At 39.4% G+C, this 19,225-nt stretch overlaps 1 protein-coding gene across 2 annotated transcripts in view; it reads left to right on the forward strand.

Annotated features, from left to right (window-relative positions):
- Window positions 1-19,225, forward strand: part of LOC109859170 (trace amine-associated receptor 1) — a 61,352-nt gene that overhangs the window by 31,046 nt on the left and 11,081 nt on the right. For both annotated transcript variants that reach the window (XM_020437167.1, XM_020437168.1), the window contains exons 6-7: window positions 3,893-4,047; window positions 4,820-4,967. In XM_020437167.1, the coding sequence (XP_020292756.1) occupies window positions 3,893-4,047; window positions 4,820-4,967 (303 nt within the window). The remainder of the gene's footprint in view (window positions 1-3,892; window positions 4,048-4,819; window positions 4,968-19,225) is intronic.

Consider the following 19,225-nt stretch of genomic DNA (forward strand, 5'->3'; position numbering starts at 1 on the left):
ATCCTCTAAATAGTAATATTGATAAGAATATATACTGATTAGAATATAAAAAGCCTCTATAGAAAAACATATATATCTCACTATCGAAAAAGACTGTATTCTTAAATTAAGAATATATTGTTAAATAAAGAATATATTCTTAATTTCAGAAGAATATCATCTAAAATCTTTAAGAAGATTTTTTAAATATAAAATCTTCTACTTGCGAGAATATCATTTTTTCGGTGATCGTAAAGGTCTGGAGATGTATCTCGATTGATACGTTTACGTTTTATTTGCAAAAAGACATTTTTGTTTCGCGAGTAAAATTCGAAAGACGATGCGCGGCGGAAGATCGTTTGACGCGCGACCGCGCGTTGCATACGGATGTAATTTGCCCATAAGTACACACAAGAGAGACTTTAGGATCTTCTTGCGCGCTCGAAGATTAAAGCTTTCGCCTGAAACCCCCGTCCCGTCGGAAAGCGCTCTTTAAACCGTCCAGATTATCTCGCGGAAACTCGCGGGTCTTGTTGATTGCTGACGGGTCACGTTATAATCCGCAGTAATTTTCGAACGCGCGGCGATAACAAAAGCGACTGGTAGAAAAGCAACTTTTGTGCGGCGGCGGCGGCGGCGGCGGCGACGACGACGACGACGACGGCGACTGCGGAAGTTTACGAATGATATTAGCGGAGATCCTTTCCCGGAGGTTCCAGTTAACATGCCTGCGGTTTCACACCGGCGTTTGCCGAAAGCTCGGGACGTGCGCGCGTCGGTTTACCTTGGCTTAACCGCCGAAATGAATTTCGGAGGAGGAGATTTAAAAGCGCATCAGAATGCAAAGTGCCAGCGCGCGCGCGGCTCTTCGTTCACCCCTAGCCGCGTATCTCACAGTTCCGCGCGGTTCGTTGCGAAAACGACGACGATTGCGGGAGAAGTAACATATTTCCCGGAGGAAAATCTATGCGTGAATGCAGAAAACGGGGACACACATGGCCGGAGACACCGACGCTCGGAATTATACTCTTTGCTCTATGCGAGAGTAAATTAATTTTACTTATTGCTGTGTGGGATAAGGTAAAATAAATTTGATTACAGACAGTAAATGAGAGATATCCGTGTGTTTTAGCTAATTTGCTTAAACCGCAATATATATTCGCGCAAATGTGAACGGGATAAAAATTAAATTCTGCGCGATTTATTCGCGTCTTGCTTTGTTTTTTTTTTGTTCGTTTCTCGACGATAAATGAATAATACGCGTTGCAAATAACATATTTCTATTATGTCTCCGTAATAAAAGCGCTATGTGCACAATCGCCGAGACGAGAGACACGGAGGAAGTGTAGCGAATAAAAATCTCAAAGAGAAAAAAAAATTCGAGAATCGCTGAGTCGTGTCTTCTATTCATTCCCGTAATTTTCCGCCTATCGGACGTTCAGCCGCTCATCGAATTTCTGGCGGTCCTCACCTCTGTCTTTTTTTTTTTTTTTTTTTTTTGCTCCCTGATCGATGAGGAGCTGTTGCTTCTCATCGATTTCGATTTTCACAGAGACTTAATATTCATTCTCTCCTCTTTTCCCCGAGATTATAAATAGTTTTCTCAACTCATTGTTTGACTTTTATTAATGACTTCGGAAGTTGAATTTTCACCGCGATTGTTTATCTCGCATTTTTGAAGAATATAATTTTTTTTTTTTCGCTTAATTACGCGTTCGCTATTGTAATCCAGAAAAAATTTACAAACTCATTAAACGAGAGAAGCGTAAAATTCTATATCTTTTTATTTCACGAGTCTTTCGCGTGTGTTATTATTATTCGCGTTTGCTCGTTTCACGGCACGCTAGTTTTTCGACAAGAAGAAAGCTTCTTCGAGTTATTACCGCGCGTCCTCATCCGTATATTTACAGTACAATCTTATACAGCCCGTATTTAGTTCGAAGTTCAACGACAAAACTTGGTCTTTATTCCCTTTGTAAATATTCACAATGCGCGGCGAATATCACGTCTTTATACTTCGCAGCGTTTACGCGGACCGATAACATCTTCGATGGTACATTCAAAAGTTCGCAATGCAGTTTGTTATTAATGGAGGTTCCGTCTTCGTAGAGATAGAAAAGTATAATACTTTTTTGCGAACAGAGACTGTGATAAGAAAGAAAGACGTAGCATTCACAGACTTTTTTTTTTTTTTATAAATAACCAGATCGGGTGTGTGTTATTTTCGCTGATCGAGAATCGGGGGAACGAGAACTTCGTCTAATCTCGATAATACTTATACACCGAAAAAATTATATTCTCGTAAGTAGAAGATTTTATACTTAAAAAATCTTCTTAAAGATTTTAGATGATATTCTTCTGAAATTAAGAGAATATATTCTTTATTTAACAATATATTCTTAATTTAAGAATATAGTCTTTTTCGATAGTGAGATATATAAGTTTTTCTATAGAGGCCTTTTATATTCTAATCAGTATATATTCTTATCAATATTACTATTTAGAGGATTTTCTTCTTAAAATAGAAAACTCTTCTTGGCGCCTATTTTAGTATAAAATAAGATAATTTTAGTATAAAATATACTTAAAGTAAGTAGGATATCTCTCTCTCCTCAAAAAAACAAGAATACAATTTTTTCGGTGTACGTGTATATATATATATATACACCGAAAAAATTATATTCTTGTAAGTAGAAGATTTTATACTTAAAAAATCTTCTTAAAGATTTTAGATGATATTCTTCTGAAATTAAGAATATATTCTTTATTTAATAATATATTCTTAATTTAAGAATATAATCTTTTTCGATAGTGAGATATATATGTTTTTCTATAGAGGCTTTTTATATTCTAATCAGTATATATTCTTATCAATATTACTATTTAGAGGATTTTCCTCTTAAAATAAGAAACTCTTCTTGGCACCTATTTTAGTATAAAATATACTTAAAGTAAGTGGGATATCTCCTCAAAACAAGAATACAATTTTTTCGGTGTAAACACACCGTCTTCGCAACCGTAAAAGATCAGATTCCGTCGATAAAATCGATTCTTTTGTTGCTGAGATTTGATCGGGAAAAAAAGATTTATCGCGCGCGTTGAAATGTATCACGCGTCCGGAAAGACGCGTTCGAATAACGTTCGAAGCTAACTTTTAGCGAAATTGTTATTTACTTTCTCTTTCGAGAAAATAAATCTCTCTCTTGCAAATTTTACAAGCTTTGTGCGGTTTTAAATACGCGAAACGTGTATTGTGATGTGCGTGTTGCCCATCGCGCTTCTTTAAATACAAAATCATCGGAGCGCAATGTAAGCGCGAGGAAAAGTTAAAATATTTAATTTGTGAGATACGCACACACAGATGATTCAAACATCCATGTCACGTTTTCTCTCTTCTTTTCATATTATATTTTTACTTCAATATTTGCGCGAAACGATATATTTGTATTTTGATATATGTTTCTAACACGGAACACACTGCTCCGTTTGCACGCGCGCGCACACCGCGCTTTGAGCGGCACGTAAAATCGCGCGCAATTTTTAAATGCGCGCGCGCGAGCACATACGAGTATGTTGCACATCGGTTGTTCAAACACACGCCAATATTAGACGCTTTGTAAAAATACAGTTTGATTGGGAGAGAATTCGTACAGATTTCCCGATGAAAGTGGCGCACGAGCATAATCGTTTGAATAAACAAACTCGCGATGATAGAGCCGCGCCGCGAAATGCGGAATGTGCGCAAACAAGAACGGAAAAAAACGAGAAAAAAGAAGATAAACAACATTCGGATGCACACGTACGTAACACAAACACACACACGCACACACACTCTTCAGGATTTTTACAGAAGCGTAACCAGAGGTGACGAGATAGTGATCGCTTTTTCTTTTTTTTGTCTGTGTTGACGCAGTATTACATGCGGCAGGGTTGCGTGGCGGTGATGTCGACCACGTGGATCGCGAGCGTGGCGATTTTCGGGGTCCTGGTTCTACCCAGAGGCGGTTACTACTTCAACGGGTCCGGCTTGCTCGCCTGCGATCCTTTCTTCGCAAGGGCGTCTCTTAGGTATCGCCCAAGGTCGCCGATAAGAGCACCGACCCTTTCACGATCCCGCAACCAACGTCGCTCCGCCAATTGCGCGCAATTGCAATCTAACACACCGATCGGCAGCGGGGCGATCAACCGTGAGAGAGATATCCGCCGAGTCTCGCCTTTTCCCGGGCCTTTTAAACGTTTTTCCGATCCTTGAAGCGGCGATAAACGCGAGAAAGATCGTTTTTTTTTTTTTTTTTTTTTTCAAACGTAACGCATTTATATCTCGCGCCGATAGCTAAGAGACTGTTAAAGTAGTTGAAATAGGATTTCTCTTACGTTGGTGTTTTTTTTTTGTTTTTTTCGTTAAACGCTGCAAAAAAATAAACGCGGAAAGCTTTAATTCAATAAAAAAAACGGGTATAATTATTCGTGCGCGCGAGAAAGAGAGAGAGAGATAGCGTAGCGCGTTAATTCGCAGCGAGAAACCGGAACAAATGCGCCGAACAGAAACTGTTTCAATTGCATTACCGATGCGAGCGATTCGAGCGCTTCGGTGAAGTTTCGCGCGCGTGTCACACGAGAGATTTCCGCGCTTATATACAACGTGCGCTTGTACAAATACGATTTTATTGCATGCGATATCGTCTTCGCCGCAACGCGTCTCTTTGTGCAGCCCGTCGTCTCTGCTCGCTACGTGTGTGACACGCGCGTTAATTGGACCGCTCTCTTCTAGACCGGAAAATACCTCTTTATCGTTACTCTTTTATCTTTTTTTTTTTTGTTTTTTTTTGTTTTTTTTCAGAATTCTGGCGTGTTGCTGTTTTTATTTCCCAACGACGATGGTGCTCATGTATTGCTACGGCTCGGCCTTTCACGTTAACAAACTGCGCTTGAAAGGGGTGGTTTGCGATAACACGCCGGAGGTAGTCAGCAGCGGCCATATCGAGAGGGTAAGTCACATTCGCGCGCTCCTCGAGCGCATTCACACATTCGAACGTGTGTCTAATTAGTTGTATATAATGTATATATAATCCCCGCTTCTCAGATAAAAACACATCCGCATTTATTTACAAAAATTTAAGTGCTAATTAAATGCTAATCAGATGCTCGATTTAAAAACTCGAGATGCTCGACTCGTTTGGCAGAAAATTGAAATCAAAGTCAACGTGGGCTATAACTTGACGACGTTTAGCTGCCCTTCCCCCTCCCTATATTGAAAAAACTATATTTCCGGTTGAAAAATCTTTCAAAACTCTTCATTATAATTAGCTAAATGTTTTTGTTTGGAGGGAGGAAGGGGGGCTAACTTTATATAGATCACATTCACAACGCTGGCAAAACAGTTAACGGAACACGATACAACGAAGCGTAAAGCGAAAAGCGTTACGAACGATTGGAATCACATAAAAAGATTGCGTGTGTGTTGCGCAACACACAAGCATAGCGAGCGAAACTGACATTTTGCAAATTAAAGTGCCACTCTCTCGCGGCTTTTGGCGCTCGGATATTAAAAAGTATCTGCCAAAACAATCTCGTTTGTGTTTTACTTCAGGTTTTTTTTTTATACGTGTGTTATATTAATCATAATAACAATAGCGTTATTAAGTGCGCGGTTTTACGTAAAAAGTGTGCTGAGAATAATGCGGTTGCGAATATATGAAGATTAGATAACGTAAAAGTTAATAATCGAAAAAGGCGAGGCACACGGCTGTCAACTGTCGATTTGAAGCTCAATCAATCTGTTAATTAATTTTTAATCGCAATAGCAAGAGAACAAGCGTAAAAACAAATAACACAAAACAAATGTGTAAAGAGAATAATTAAAAATTATGTTAGGCAATTATTCTCTTTACACAATTGTTTTTTGTTATTTTTTTTACGCCTGTTTTCTCTTACTATTGCGATTAAAATTAGTTATAGATTGATTGAGCTTCAAACTGACGGTTGATGGCTCGGCTTTTGATCAACTGTTATCTAATCTCGTATTCAACAATATATAAATAATTAAACTACTCGTATATAATTATACAACTTTTTTTATATGAGTATAATATACTCGTATAAAATATATAGTAGAATAATATCAAGTGAGAGTCTTACACTGAGAAAAAAATACTATTAACTCAACTAAATGCGTTTAGTTAGAGTTTCAGTTTGTTTATCTGAAATACTTGGTTTTTTTAATTCAAGCATATGGTAATAAAGATAACAAATTCGTATAAGTTGAATTAACAATAGTGGTAATGAACATATTTAATTCACTAAAACCATGAATTGTTTTGTCGAACATAAATTGTGATAATTTCAAACAAAAGATACTGTTAAAAAAGATGAAATAGGCAATTCTCATTTACTTTAATTGAATATAATCTGAATTTCTTTGTACTAATGTATTTCATCTAATCAAACTGCTTATTTTTATAAGCGGACAAAATATTGTGTTGTCCTATTGCGTTGTGCATTCAAAGTTACCTGTATTTAAGCAAATTATAATTTCGTTAAAACAACTAAATTGTCTTTCGGTATGATCTAATTATTATATCTATTGAAACATGATATCTTCTTACATTAATCAATATTTTATTGACAGCCCGTGATCGCTGCATATAGTTGAATCGAATACTATTTTGTTACTTCGCCAACTTTTTTTTCTCAGTGTACAAAATGAGTTCGCGTTCGTTAATTAACGTTTGTCATCGAAGTGTAATAACAAATATGTGATTATTGCGCGCGAGAACGTTTGAACTTTTATATATTTTGCGCGACTAAGTTGCGCAAAGTTGTGCGTCTGAATTATGTAAAAGTTTTTGCGCGAGCGCAAGTGTGGCAAAGAACTCCGCTTTCCGAGTTCGCGCGAATGAAATTTGTGCGCGCACGGTCTTTCGCGAAAGACCACGGCGGCGGCGGACTCTCGAAAAGGCTAGCTTTCTAATCTGTTGAAACTTAGGATAGAGGACGTGTATTTACGATAAACGCGTCTCGCAAAACGAACGAACGCGAAATTAATAAATTCGGTAACAGTCGGAGGAAGGAAACTCTCTCTCGACTAATCGCGCTCTACGGCGAGACACATATATTTCCGAAACGAGACGAGCCAAGTGGTCGGGGGAGGGTTTTTCGAGGTCGCGCGAAACTTCGCCAAACGCGCGCGATACGAGATCAGAGCGCGAGAAGTGTAAAATTAGTCTTGAATGTTGAAGGAATCGGACGGAGGAAATACAAGCCTGTCTCTCCCGAGCAAATCTATAACCGTGATTAATGGAATCCAATCTAATTAAGATTGTTCTCTTCTGTTTTTGTTTTTGCGCAATATTAATTTGTCTCGAGAAACGAGGGCAGGATGTCAGTCGCACGATGCGCGTTTGGTACGTATCTAAAAATGTGTGTGTGTGTGTGTGTAAAAACTCGATGGTCGAAATGCGCAGAGTGTTTTTGAAATTAACAAATCGACACAAATAATAATTTTACACAATAAGACAAAGTCATTCTTCTCCCGAGCCATCGGGAAACGTTTCGTTTGTTTTTCCACGTTTTCGTTTTACTTCTTCTTCATACAAAACTTCCTTGCTGGTTCGGGAACAATGTGCAAAATTCATATTGTCTTTTTCTTTCGGTAAAATATTATCGTTCCATATTTTTACGAGACTTTCGCGGAACAATGACAATTTGTTATAACATCTGGTAGAACAATCGTTATCTTAAAAATAGCTATATATGTTCGCGAAAATTCGAACCCCCCGGATCGATGTCTCCCCGCAGCGATGGCTCGGCACCGAATTGGAAACAAAATAAAACTGTGTACGTATCGCAGCCCCTCTCGTGTGGTGGTTCAACTTCGAGAGAAAGACGCCGCCGCAGCTTTCCGCCGATAGCGCCCGCACTCGGGCTCCTTGGACCGATATCTTCGGCATTATCAGAGAAGGGAGACAACCGTCCGAAGCAAGATGGATGGTTCGGACGCGGGCCGTAAGCCGGCGTCGCGTTGAATTCGCTGTCGCTGTCGTCGTCCCCGATGCATTCAATTCATCCACGATAACGAGCTCTCGTTCTCGTTTGGCCTAAAGCTATGCGCACGACATTGAGCGATCGCGATGGCAATATCAGAACACCGTGGACCGGAAGTAACAGTCGCTCGAGAAACCGATCGCGAAATCCCCTCCGGATCGACATCGATGTAAACATCAAACACGACCATGCCAGGGTTGGTAGAGACTCGAGCTCTTCTCTAAATAACTAGGGAGGACTACTCTCAGACGAGACGTCGCGCCAATCGGAGAGCGGTGTTTAACGAGCGTTTTCTTAACGAATGAGTGAAATCGGAAATGTGTGTTTCGAGAATATTTGCATACACACACATACGGCGCGAGCATCGCGAAACTGATGAAACGAGCCGCGGACCGCGGAGATTCCGGGAGAGATTAAACCTCGCTTAAATTTGCATTTAGTGCACAGCTGCCGCCGCGAAACTTAATAGCTTATATTTTAAAGACGGTAAACTTTGAAGGTCGTACACACACAGGCGGCGAACTTTCTGTATACTTCCTACCTTACCTTATTTTTTTTTTTTTCGCGCACAGACGAGAGAGTAGTCAAGTTTCTCTCGCGGATGTAAACAAATCGGATCCTGAAAGAGAGTCGCGAGATGATTGAAAAATTTTGCGAGAGAAGGAAACGAAGCAAAGCGCTGAGAAGAAGAGTGCAAAAATTAATAATGTATATACCTTCGAAAAACTAAATCGTATAAAAAAATTATCTCCGAGCCGTTGGTAGAGTCCATCGTGCTGAAAAAAAAAAAAAAAAAAAAACTACGTCGATAGACAAACTGCGGCGCGCGTTTGACGGAATCTCTCTCGCTTTCTCAGTCGTGCGAGGAGAATCTCTCTCTCTCTCTGTGTGTGACCCGGTTTAAATAACCCTATTCTAAAAGCTTCCTCGCCTTAATTCCGCTCTAAAAACGGAATCCTGAGCCTCGGTAAATTTTTGGCAAGCCATCCTAGTGGAGCACGGAGAGAGCCGCGCTTTTGGCGCTTCTTCCAACGCGATATCACATCCCCCTTCCGCCCCGCGTCCAGTCCGCGTGACGCCTTCGTTGGTCGGAAGCACTCGTCCTCCATCCTTCGCAGGATCTGCGCCCCAGTTTTCCATCGGCAAACAATATTTTTCTTCTCGCGCCCCCTTCCTCCCCCTCTCCCCCCTCCCCCTTCCCGCGCCCTCGCGTGTTTTCCCCGTCTCGCAGGAAATTCGCATTTATCTCGACATTAGCCAGAGAGAGCATCCTGCGAAGAGGCCAAGGGAGCATTCGACCTTGTTCCCACTGCGGGTGTTGCCGCACTTGCTTATTTCGTTTTTCTCCGCCGCCGCCGCCGCCGCTGCCGCTGCCGCTGCCGCTGCCGCCGCTCGTATTTAGCGCTTCGCGCCGTCATCGACAAGGGACTGGAAGAAAAGGGAGAAAGAGAAGAAAGAAGCTCTTTTGTATATTGTCGCGAAGTTACTTCCGCTAATGTATCTTTTGTGTAAGCAGGAAGAATGGGGAAGGGGGGGGGGAAGCATTTGTCGCGCGTATCTGTAATACAATATTTTCGAAGTTTCGTCCGCAAAATTCGCGCACAATAAATAAACTCCTTTCTATAATTTCCTTTCTTTCAAATAGGATTGTTTTTTTTTTTTTTTTATGGAAGAAAGTAATTTTCGTATCACAATAGCGGTGGAGTTTCTCGAAACCTCCGGCAAACTCTAACTTCGAGTCCGATAATCCTTCTTCACCTCTCTGACTTTCCGAGAGACTACGGGATTTCGACGTCGTAAGTCGTCCGTCCCGCCCGATTCCCGAGGGAGGGCCTTGCCCGTCAAGCCGAGCGTTTAAGATCTGAGTAAATCGAGAAAATTAAAGACTCGCCGATTAAGTCGATCACCTGGGAGAAGCCCGGAGTGTGCCGCCGCTTTATCTTGACAAACGGCGCGTTTTTTTTTTAATGATAAAGACCCGAGAGAGTCGATTCAATTTGTTTTCCGTTCGATCAATTATTACTATTGACAATTTAAAGTTCTCTTTGATGTCTTTAAAAAAAAAAAAAAAAAAAAACGCATCGCGTTGCGGTGTTGTGTGCGTGTGATCTGCAATTTTTTTTGTCTACGTTATGTAATATATTGACGATGCCGCGCGATATTACAGGACAGGACAACAAATGACACGGGCTTCGGAGCGAAATTCGTTTATGAAAAATCGATTCTAAATTTCATCAGCCAACCTGTCGTTAGAATAAAAAAACATTGACGTAGGTGCTGAATTACCTTTTGTAAATGTCATTTTTCCCGTAATTCGGGTCGTATCTTCAAAAGAATTTACATAAAAAAAAAACCGCGATATTAAGAATTATTGCCACACCTCTAATTTACCGTTCTCTCGAAAAATCATCCACACGCGCGACGCCTTAATTATTATAAATCATTTCGCGCCGCGATCATTAACCCAATTCGACCGACAAAGTCTCTCTCTCTCTCTTTCTCTCTCTCCGAAGCCTCGCGCCATTTCAGCTATGCCGTGTCGCCAAGAAATTTTCTGCTCTCTCTCTCTCTCTCTGTCATCCGACGATTCTTGCTCGCGCGCCGAGATAATGGCGCATTAGTCACACATCAATAAATTCCCGGCTGGTGCGTCCATTATAAAGAAGTCGACTATACGCGCGACTATCTTCGTTGTTGAGAATCGGACCGTGGTAAGGAAAAACCACGAGAGAGAGACCGGAAGATCGCGCGATCCCCGCGCGCATTAGAGAGCGCGCGCGTCCGCAAAACGTCCAGTAATCGGTCGAGAGAATCCGCGGATCGTTAAATTCTTCCCTCGCGCGCGACTTCGTATTTTTCCCCGTTTCTGGTCAGGATCTCGAGACAAAATGGGTTAAGTGCGCGACGTGAGCACAGAGAGAGAGAGACCAGGGAATTACACCAGGACGAGCGGGGAATTCCATGAGACGAGTCCCGACGGAGTCGTCTTCCTTTACGGGAGGGACGTTCGTGCTTTATGTTATGGACAACGTCCGTCGGCAGCGGTGTCGACAGCGAGTTTACGATATTAATGAATCGGACCGATCGATTGTTCGGACGTGCGATATTAATGACCGGAGACTGCGTGCCAGGACGAGAAGAGAGAGAGAAAGAGAGAGAGAGAAAGAGAGAGACTTGCACCTCTCGATAAAATTATTGCAGTGCCTCGAAATAAACAATTTTACGTAGTGCGAGTTAGACATTTCGCGAGAGATTCAATGTGTACGTTGTCGGCAGAAAAAAAAAACTATACGTGTAGCGAATGTTATTTTAAATAAATAATCTTTTTAGTTTTGTTATAAACAACCCGCTACATCAATTGTAACCATTGTGTGACACGTTGCCCGAAAAACTGTCGGCAATACGGTACATTTTTTGCGATACGGTGGAATTTAAAAGAACGCCCACCCCGGTTGTCTGTGCATTTTGCAGCACGCGGCGCAAAGAGTCGTGTTATAAGGACAAAGAGACGTGCAAAAGGGGATAAAGAAATATTACAAGCACGCGACGCGGGAGTCTCCCTCGCACGCAACCCACGTAATGCATATCAAGCAGTGAAAAAACTCGCTTTTCTTTTCTTAAAACCGTAATATTCGCAGATTTTTTTTTTGTTATCACCGCTGCTGTCTGTAATAATATTGTAGAATGACGAATAAAAAAAAAAAAAAAAAACGCGGAAATACAGCGAAGGTAACGATTTTTCGTTATTGGCACGTGCATGACGCGTCCACCGAAAAAATTATATTCTTGTAAGTAGAAGATTTTATACTTAAAAAATCTTCTTAAAGATTTTAGATAATATTCTTCTGAAATTAAGAATATATTCTTTATTTTTAAGAATATATTCTTAATTTAAGAATATAGTCTTTTTCGATAGTGAGATATATATGTTTTTCTATAGAGGCTTTTTATATTCTAATCAGTATATATTCTTATCAATATTACTATTTAGAGGATTTTCCTCTTAAAATAAAAAACTCTTCTTTTGGCGCCTATTTTAGTATAAAATATACTTAAAGTAAGTGGGATATCCTCAAAATAAGAATACAATTTTTTCGGTGTCGACAAACAAGTTGCTTCGTCAGACTAAAAAATTTATATTTTGTTTGGCATTTTTAGAACGACGCGCCGTAAATAATTTCCGTAAAATAGAAAAATTTCTCTATGAAGATATAAATTAACACACGAGTTGTGCGCAAGAATAAATTTTTTGTTTTTTTTAAGTCATTCTGGAACAGCAACTCTCGAGTACTTCTTCTTTTGCGCGCGCGCGACATCAGCGAATAAATCTTCATTAAAATGAAATAAAATTCGTCCCGTTCTCTCCGCAATCGCTTGTTCTCTTTTATTTCGTGCCGAGCGTCACCGCGACCCAATTCTCGTGTACGGCAACAACTTTTTAGCGGTTTCCGCGAACTTCTAGTATCAAGTGCCGCTGCATTATCAGACCACACTGCCGTATTTTTATTTTTTTTTTTTTTTTTTTTTTTTCCATCTTCAATCAATCGACGACGTAACGGACTACGTCGTGCGAAAAAAATCGCTCTTCGAGTATCGTCGGAAGAAACTTTGACCGCGAACGCGTTTAATAAAAAAAAAAAAACGTCGGGATTGGAACTTTATTTTTTACACAATATACGTAACTTATCGTTTCCGGTCACGCCTGTATCATTTTGTCCTTGTATTTTTCCGGTCTGCGGCCCTCGATGTAGGTCAGTGGATGTGCGAGAAAAATGTCTTCTCTCAAGATACTTCTTAGCGTGTGCGAGATTCTTCGTGAAAGAAAAAAAAAACTAACCAAGAGAGAAACAACTTACTTAACTTAAAAGAAGCAAAAAAAAAACGAGAGACTGTTGTGTCTGAGTTTGTCAACAAGCACCGAAACAAACACGTGCGATTAATCAACCCCACTTTGGATACATTACGACGATTTCAGCGTGTGATTTCATCATTGTTTCTTTGTTTTTTTGTTCTTTTTCTCTCTGTCCTCGAAAGTATCTCACGAGAGAAAGAAAGAGAGAGAGAGAAAGACAGTTTACTTAATTCATTCAGCAAATTTGTTTTGCATATGTTGCAACGAAACAATATCGCGCACCGAAAAAAATTATATTCTCGTAAGTAGAAGATTTTATACTTAAAAAATCTTCTTAAAGATTTTAGATGATATTCTTCTGAAATTAAAAATATATTCTTTATTTAAGAATATATTCTTAATTTAAGAATATAGTCTTTTTCGATAGTGAGATATATATGTTTTTCTATAGAGGCTTTTTATATTCTAATCAGTATATATTCTTATCAATATTACTATTTAGAGGATTTTTCTCTTAAAATAGGAAACTCTTCTTGGCGCCTATTTTAGTATAAAATATATTTAAAGTAAGTGGGATATCTCTTTTCAAAATAAGAATACAATTTTTTCGGTGCGCGCCCGATCGCGTTGCTCTTATCGAGACGCGCGGATAACGTTTTTCCGCATTTTCTCATATGTCCGTGTTACCGCCGTGTTACGACTTGTTTTCTTATACACGCGGAGTTCTTATATCGCGGACGTTATTGGATAACGTCCAGTTCTCAAACCCGAACTTCTGCCACACGACTCCCTTAGGGACGCGCGCTTGCGGAAAAACGGGATTTCGCCGATGATAGGTTGCGGGCTGAAATCCAACGGAAAGCGCTATAACGCAGTGCGGGAAAACAAACCAATCTATTGTCTTATCGGTGAAGAAGCTCTTAAGCTTTCTCTCTCTCTCTCTCTCTCTCTCTCTCTCTCTCTGCCTTTGCGAAAGCTTTCGGGAGGAGGAAAAGAAACAATAGCTACGTTATTCAACTTGTTTCTCCGTGTGCTGCGCCTAATTTTCGCCGCGCTACGAGTATTCTGTCGCTTTACATTTTGTTCCCGAGCGAATTTCTCTCGTTGAAATCTTCCGCAAACGGGAAACGACGCGACCGGTTTACTTGAATCGAGATCGAATCACCGCGGCCGCATTATAGCAGCCTGAGAGTGCGAAGTCGCTGTCCGACAGTTTCAATGGCCGTTTTATCGGAAGCGGAAGAAGTGAAGATTACTGTTTGAGTAAAAGCTGAAAAGAGAGAGAGACAGAGAGAGAGCCGTTAAGTAACATGCAATATATCACATTTGTCCCTTGATTAAGTACGAACGAAGAAACTTTAACGCACACGTGACAGAGAGCACGTCGATAAAAGTACGGAGATTTCGAGATTATTCGCAATTTTTTTTGCATATAACCGGAACCTGAAAACGGAACCTTTTATAAGTGGTTTGAGCTAAAGAATTAAGCAACGCTTATCGGCAAATTGATCTTGGAAGAAAAAACATCGCGAATGAAAAAATGTTCTGGATAACGTCCAGGCCGCGATGTCGAATCAAACAGGTCACTTGAAATTCACGAAGATATCATACGGTCACCGAGCAGCCGAAGGTTTCTTAAAACCGCCTTCAATTTCTTCATCCCACTTTCTTCGTTTTTTTTTTCTTTTTTTTTTTATCCCGTCTTGCTCGCTCGGATAACGAGGTGAAACGAGTCAGATGAGTAACCGAATGGGAAGAGATCGAAGATCTCTAACCCACAGTTGAATTCGCGGATATCCGCGTTCGAGGATCATCTCTCGATGATTCGTGTTCCATCTGCTCTTTCGCTTCTCTCCGATATCGTTCATTAGCGCTTCATTTTTAGTCCCTCTTTTCATCCATTCGTCATTGACGTGGCGCGGATCCGAAAGTGTGCGCGCATTATCTCAAGTACATGTGCATGACGGTAGACCGCTAAGATCCCATCCGTCATATATTTCACAAATTCGTAATATAATTTATAACAATTTCTCACGTAATAAGATTTGATAAATATTTATTTATTACGTACGTTTTTTTTTTTTTTTTAGTATTAAAATATCTTCTCCCAGAAGAAAAAACATTAAATCAAAATTAGAATGCAGATATTTTTCAAATATTTTTCAAATAAACTTGCTGGCTTATCTCAAGATCATTAGAATATTTTTTATTTGAAAAGAGCATTCTCTCTTTATAATTATTTTTTTTTAAATTCTTTGAATGTGTTTCACGCTCTTTTTTTTTTTTTTTTGAATAAGCAAAGAGCATGTTCGTGATATGTGAGTAACCGTTATTATTTCAAATAGAGTGTAGAAGAATCACTTAAGAAACTCCCGCAGAGAGAGAAATCCACCTATGAATATAAGTATTGGCACGATGCCTCGGGATGCATTTTAATGTGGCAGAAGAAAATCGTTTCACACGATACGATAAGCGTTTACAGCTCGAGTGAATGCGTCGCCGTCGTTCTCAGCACGCAAAATTGACGAAAAAACACAACAATCTGTTATAACTCTTAATTACTTCAAGATTATTTTGTACTTGTGTCGTCACAGCGTCCTCTTACTTTGTATTTCGGTATTAATACCTCTTTTTCGCCAAACTGAATAGTACTTTTTCCGACATACTTTTTTTTTCTACCTTGATTCGCTGTTAAATGTGTTGCGTTTTCACAGAGTTTAAAATATTTAGAATTGGATTAAATAACGCGCGCGTCTGGCGTATAAAAAAAAAATATATATAAAAATATGGCACATAAAAAAATAATAGACGATACGTGCGTCTTCTAGCGACCGAATATTTCGCCAAAGAGAATATACAGATAATGCGGGTTTTTCTTGCGCGCAGGCGCGCGATGAATGCGAAAATATCAAAAGTCTCACTTTTACGACACATGTTTTCCCGCAAGCGTGGAAAAGATAGATTTTTGCAAGGAGATTGCACCTGCGAAAGAATGTTATAATCCTCCTTGTGCTCTCCAAGCTGCTTGGTTCCTACATTCACGGAGAAGCATTTTCCACTTAAAATCTCTTTTCCGTGATGCGGCGCTCGCCGTAACCAACAGCTATAATGTCTTTCAGAGCAACGTTTATGAGACTTTATTTATTTTTTTCTCACTAAAAGAGAAAGAAAAAAAGAGAGAGAGAAAGAGAGAGAGAGAGAGAGAGAGAGAATGTGAGAGGAACTCTCTCGACAGTTCGCGCATAACCATCGAGTTTTTTTTTTTCCAGCAGCATCCAGTTATAAGAACGAGGCACGTACAAGCCGTCTTACTTCCATCACAATATGCGGGGGAGAAAAACGGGAAGACTGCCGGGAGTCCTTTATTAGTTCCACCCGCTTTTCGCACTCTGATCCTCGCCGTTTACTCGTAATTTAAGCGCAATTTACGCCATTTAAAAGTGCCTCGTAAGTCTCGCCGGTGCGAATATTTATCTGAAACTTCGCGGAAAAGTATTAAACGCTCTCGTTCCCGACGTCGAAAAACATTTCGCGATGCTGATTTAGCGAGAAAAAAAAAAAAAAAAAACAGAGAAGCTTGACAGGAACAAACTCTCAGTCAAGAGGGTTTTGCTCGAAATTAATATTCAATATGCGTGGAAAGTCGCAATTTACAAATAAATTTACAAATAAATTTATTCGTTATAAATTTTACATTACTATATTCGTATGTACACGAATAATTTATTAATCTCCAAATGTGTCAGTTTATACCTAACTATATATAAAACAAAATAACATCTTTTGTCCGTAGAAATTAATTGGAAATATGTGAAAATAGCTTTTGTTTATGTCAAAAATACTGGCATTGTAATTTACGAGACATTTCAATTACAACAATTCTCTATAGAAAGAAGAACGAGAGAGTTCAAACACTGCGCAAAGAGGCACAAAGTTTATTGCTATCAAAACATTCTCGTATAAGATTAAACGCTCATACATCACCGATGTTTCACGTTGCGGAAACGTTGACTCTCCCGTTCGAGAGTATTAATTGGATGTTACTCTCATTAAGCGTACAACTCGTTCTCCCATTATTAACGTGTATTTAATTACCGAGTGTAATTATTTTCTACGCGAACGCGTGTTTCGTTACTATCTGTAACCGCTGCGCGAGAATTCACCTAAACCAACACCGACGCTAACAATAAGCGTAAAACTAAAATAATACACATCCGATATAATTCTATTATAATTAAACAATTTGCACCTCGAAAAATCATTTTAAGCGCGAGTTTTTGAAAAGCGTCGTTTTTTTCATTAAAATTCTCGCCTTCTCGTTAAACAATACGTTATCATCCGAGTGTTCAAATGAGCGACTTTTGTTAAACGGTGCGATATTTTATTATTGCATTCGCCGTTTTAATATATTGCAGTTGCATATTTATATATTTAGAGAACTAAAAAGAGAGAATTAAAACAAAAATTTGCTTTCTCGCTGTGAAAGATTAGGCTAGTGCGAATATCGCCAAGTGTGAAATTCTTTAATGAGCGCACAGACCCAGACACACACACACACAGACACACAAATACACACATTTGCATATCATGCGAAGTGTTCCGAAATAGTGTAACACCTTCTCTTGCATAATTACGACGGAAACAATGTCTGCATTGTTGTAAATGCGCGCACTCTGCGAATGGCACGTAGAGAGATATGTAAATTTTACGCTACCACCCTATGTTTCTCCCTTCCTATTTTCTGTAATACGATTATTCGCTATTATAAATACCGTACTGAGAACTCGCGTGCTTTAATAATTGCTCGCACGGAACCGCAAATCTTAAATCTGTCTCGCGTTCTTTCTTCTTCAACGTGTTGATGCATTTTCACACTCTCTCGTCGAATTAATTTGAAGGAAAAAAATATTAAAACATTATCTTTTAATTATAATAAAAAATTTATATATAAAATATAATAAAATATTAATTAAATAATAATGAATTTTGGCTATTGAAGCAGAGTAACACTGTTGTTGGAGTGAAAAAAATATTAATTATCAAATTATGTTTTATTCATGTTTGGTGAAATCGTAATTTTCTTTCTTTTTTTTTCTCTCTCTCTCTCTCTCTCTTTCTCTAGTAATAAACTTATTGCCGATATCGCAATTTTATAAATCACGTTGCGAAAAATGTCGTTAGCTTCCTCTCTTCGATGGATTATTATTATTATCCTTGACCGGAATTCAAAATCACACATCTTCGAATTTTCTGACGGAAACAACTGCTGTGCGCGATAGATAATCTCTATACGGAAACTCGTAAATTCGCATACACATATATCTAGCGTTGAGAGAAGTATAGATCATCGATAGATGGAATGGCTCTGCGACGAGTTTTTGGCAAGATGAAAAACACATCGACGCGAAACTGTGTAGTTGATGTCTCGCAAAAGTGTGTTATTTCGTAAAAATAGTACCTCAAAAACAAATAGGGTTTCTGTGTGTGTGTGTGAAATATCATGTTTATATTTTCAAATAAAATTTGTTTGAAGATTCATTTCTGCGATTCTAAAGATTCGCATTGCAAAAAAAGCAACGCGTTTAATTCCTCTTAATTTTGCAGAAAGATGCAAATCTGTGTAAATGTCTCGGAATAGTTTGTGTTACATTCTGAATAGTTCTAAAATTGAGTTATTTTAACTCGATTCGCGCGTGTCGCAAATACGCGAATTGCTCCGAAGATATTCTCGCGGGAAGCGGGAAAAGTTACATTACAGAGTGTGGTACACACATGTGTGCGGCCAAATAGAGAGTTCGCACAAATTCGCGAATATCATATCCCCCGTCGATTCTTGAATCTTGATGATTCTTATTCCCATTTCGAGGCGAAAGTTCCGCTCGGTTGCGGCTCGGAATGGCGGGGGAGGGAAGGAAGAGTAGAGTTTACATACAGTGAAAGTTTAACGAGTTATAAGCTCGAATAGTCTCGGCGCGGCACACGCGCGAGATATGTACCACTTTAAAGAGAGCGACGGGATTTCCTGTGACTAAAGTTTCGACGATAAATCGAACCGGAATGCTAATACTTCGACCGAATAGTTTGTCTCGCGCTTTACCTTTCCGACATGATATGCTAATGGGTTCGGACGGCATTTCCGTCTGAATTCTTGTCTTCCTCTTATTCTCTCCCCCCACCCCTGCCGTCTCTCTTTAGCCCCGTTTGTCTTTCGTTCGTTCAGCTTTAATCCGAGTCTGCTCCGAGATGAGAAATTTTATTCTCAACGAATAAAACAAAGTTTGTTCCTCGATTACTTAATTACAAATATATATATGTAACAAATATATATATAACAAAAATATATATAACAAA

This window comes from Pseudomyrmex gracilis, unplaced genomic scaffold (genome assembly GCF_002006095.1).
Source record: "Pseudomyrmex gracilis isolate BER0280 unplaced genomic scaffold, ASM200609v1 scaffold_244, whole genome shotgun sequence".
In the NCBI taxonomy this organism is placed as follows: domain Eukaryota; kingdom Metazoa; phylum Arthropoda; class Insecta; order Hymenoptera; family Formicidae; genus Pseudomyrmex; species Pseudomyrmex gracilis.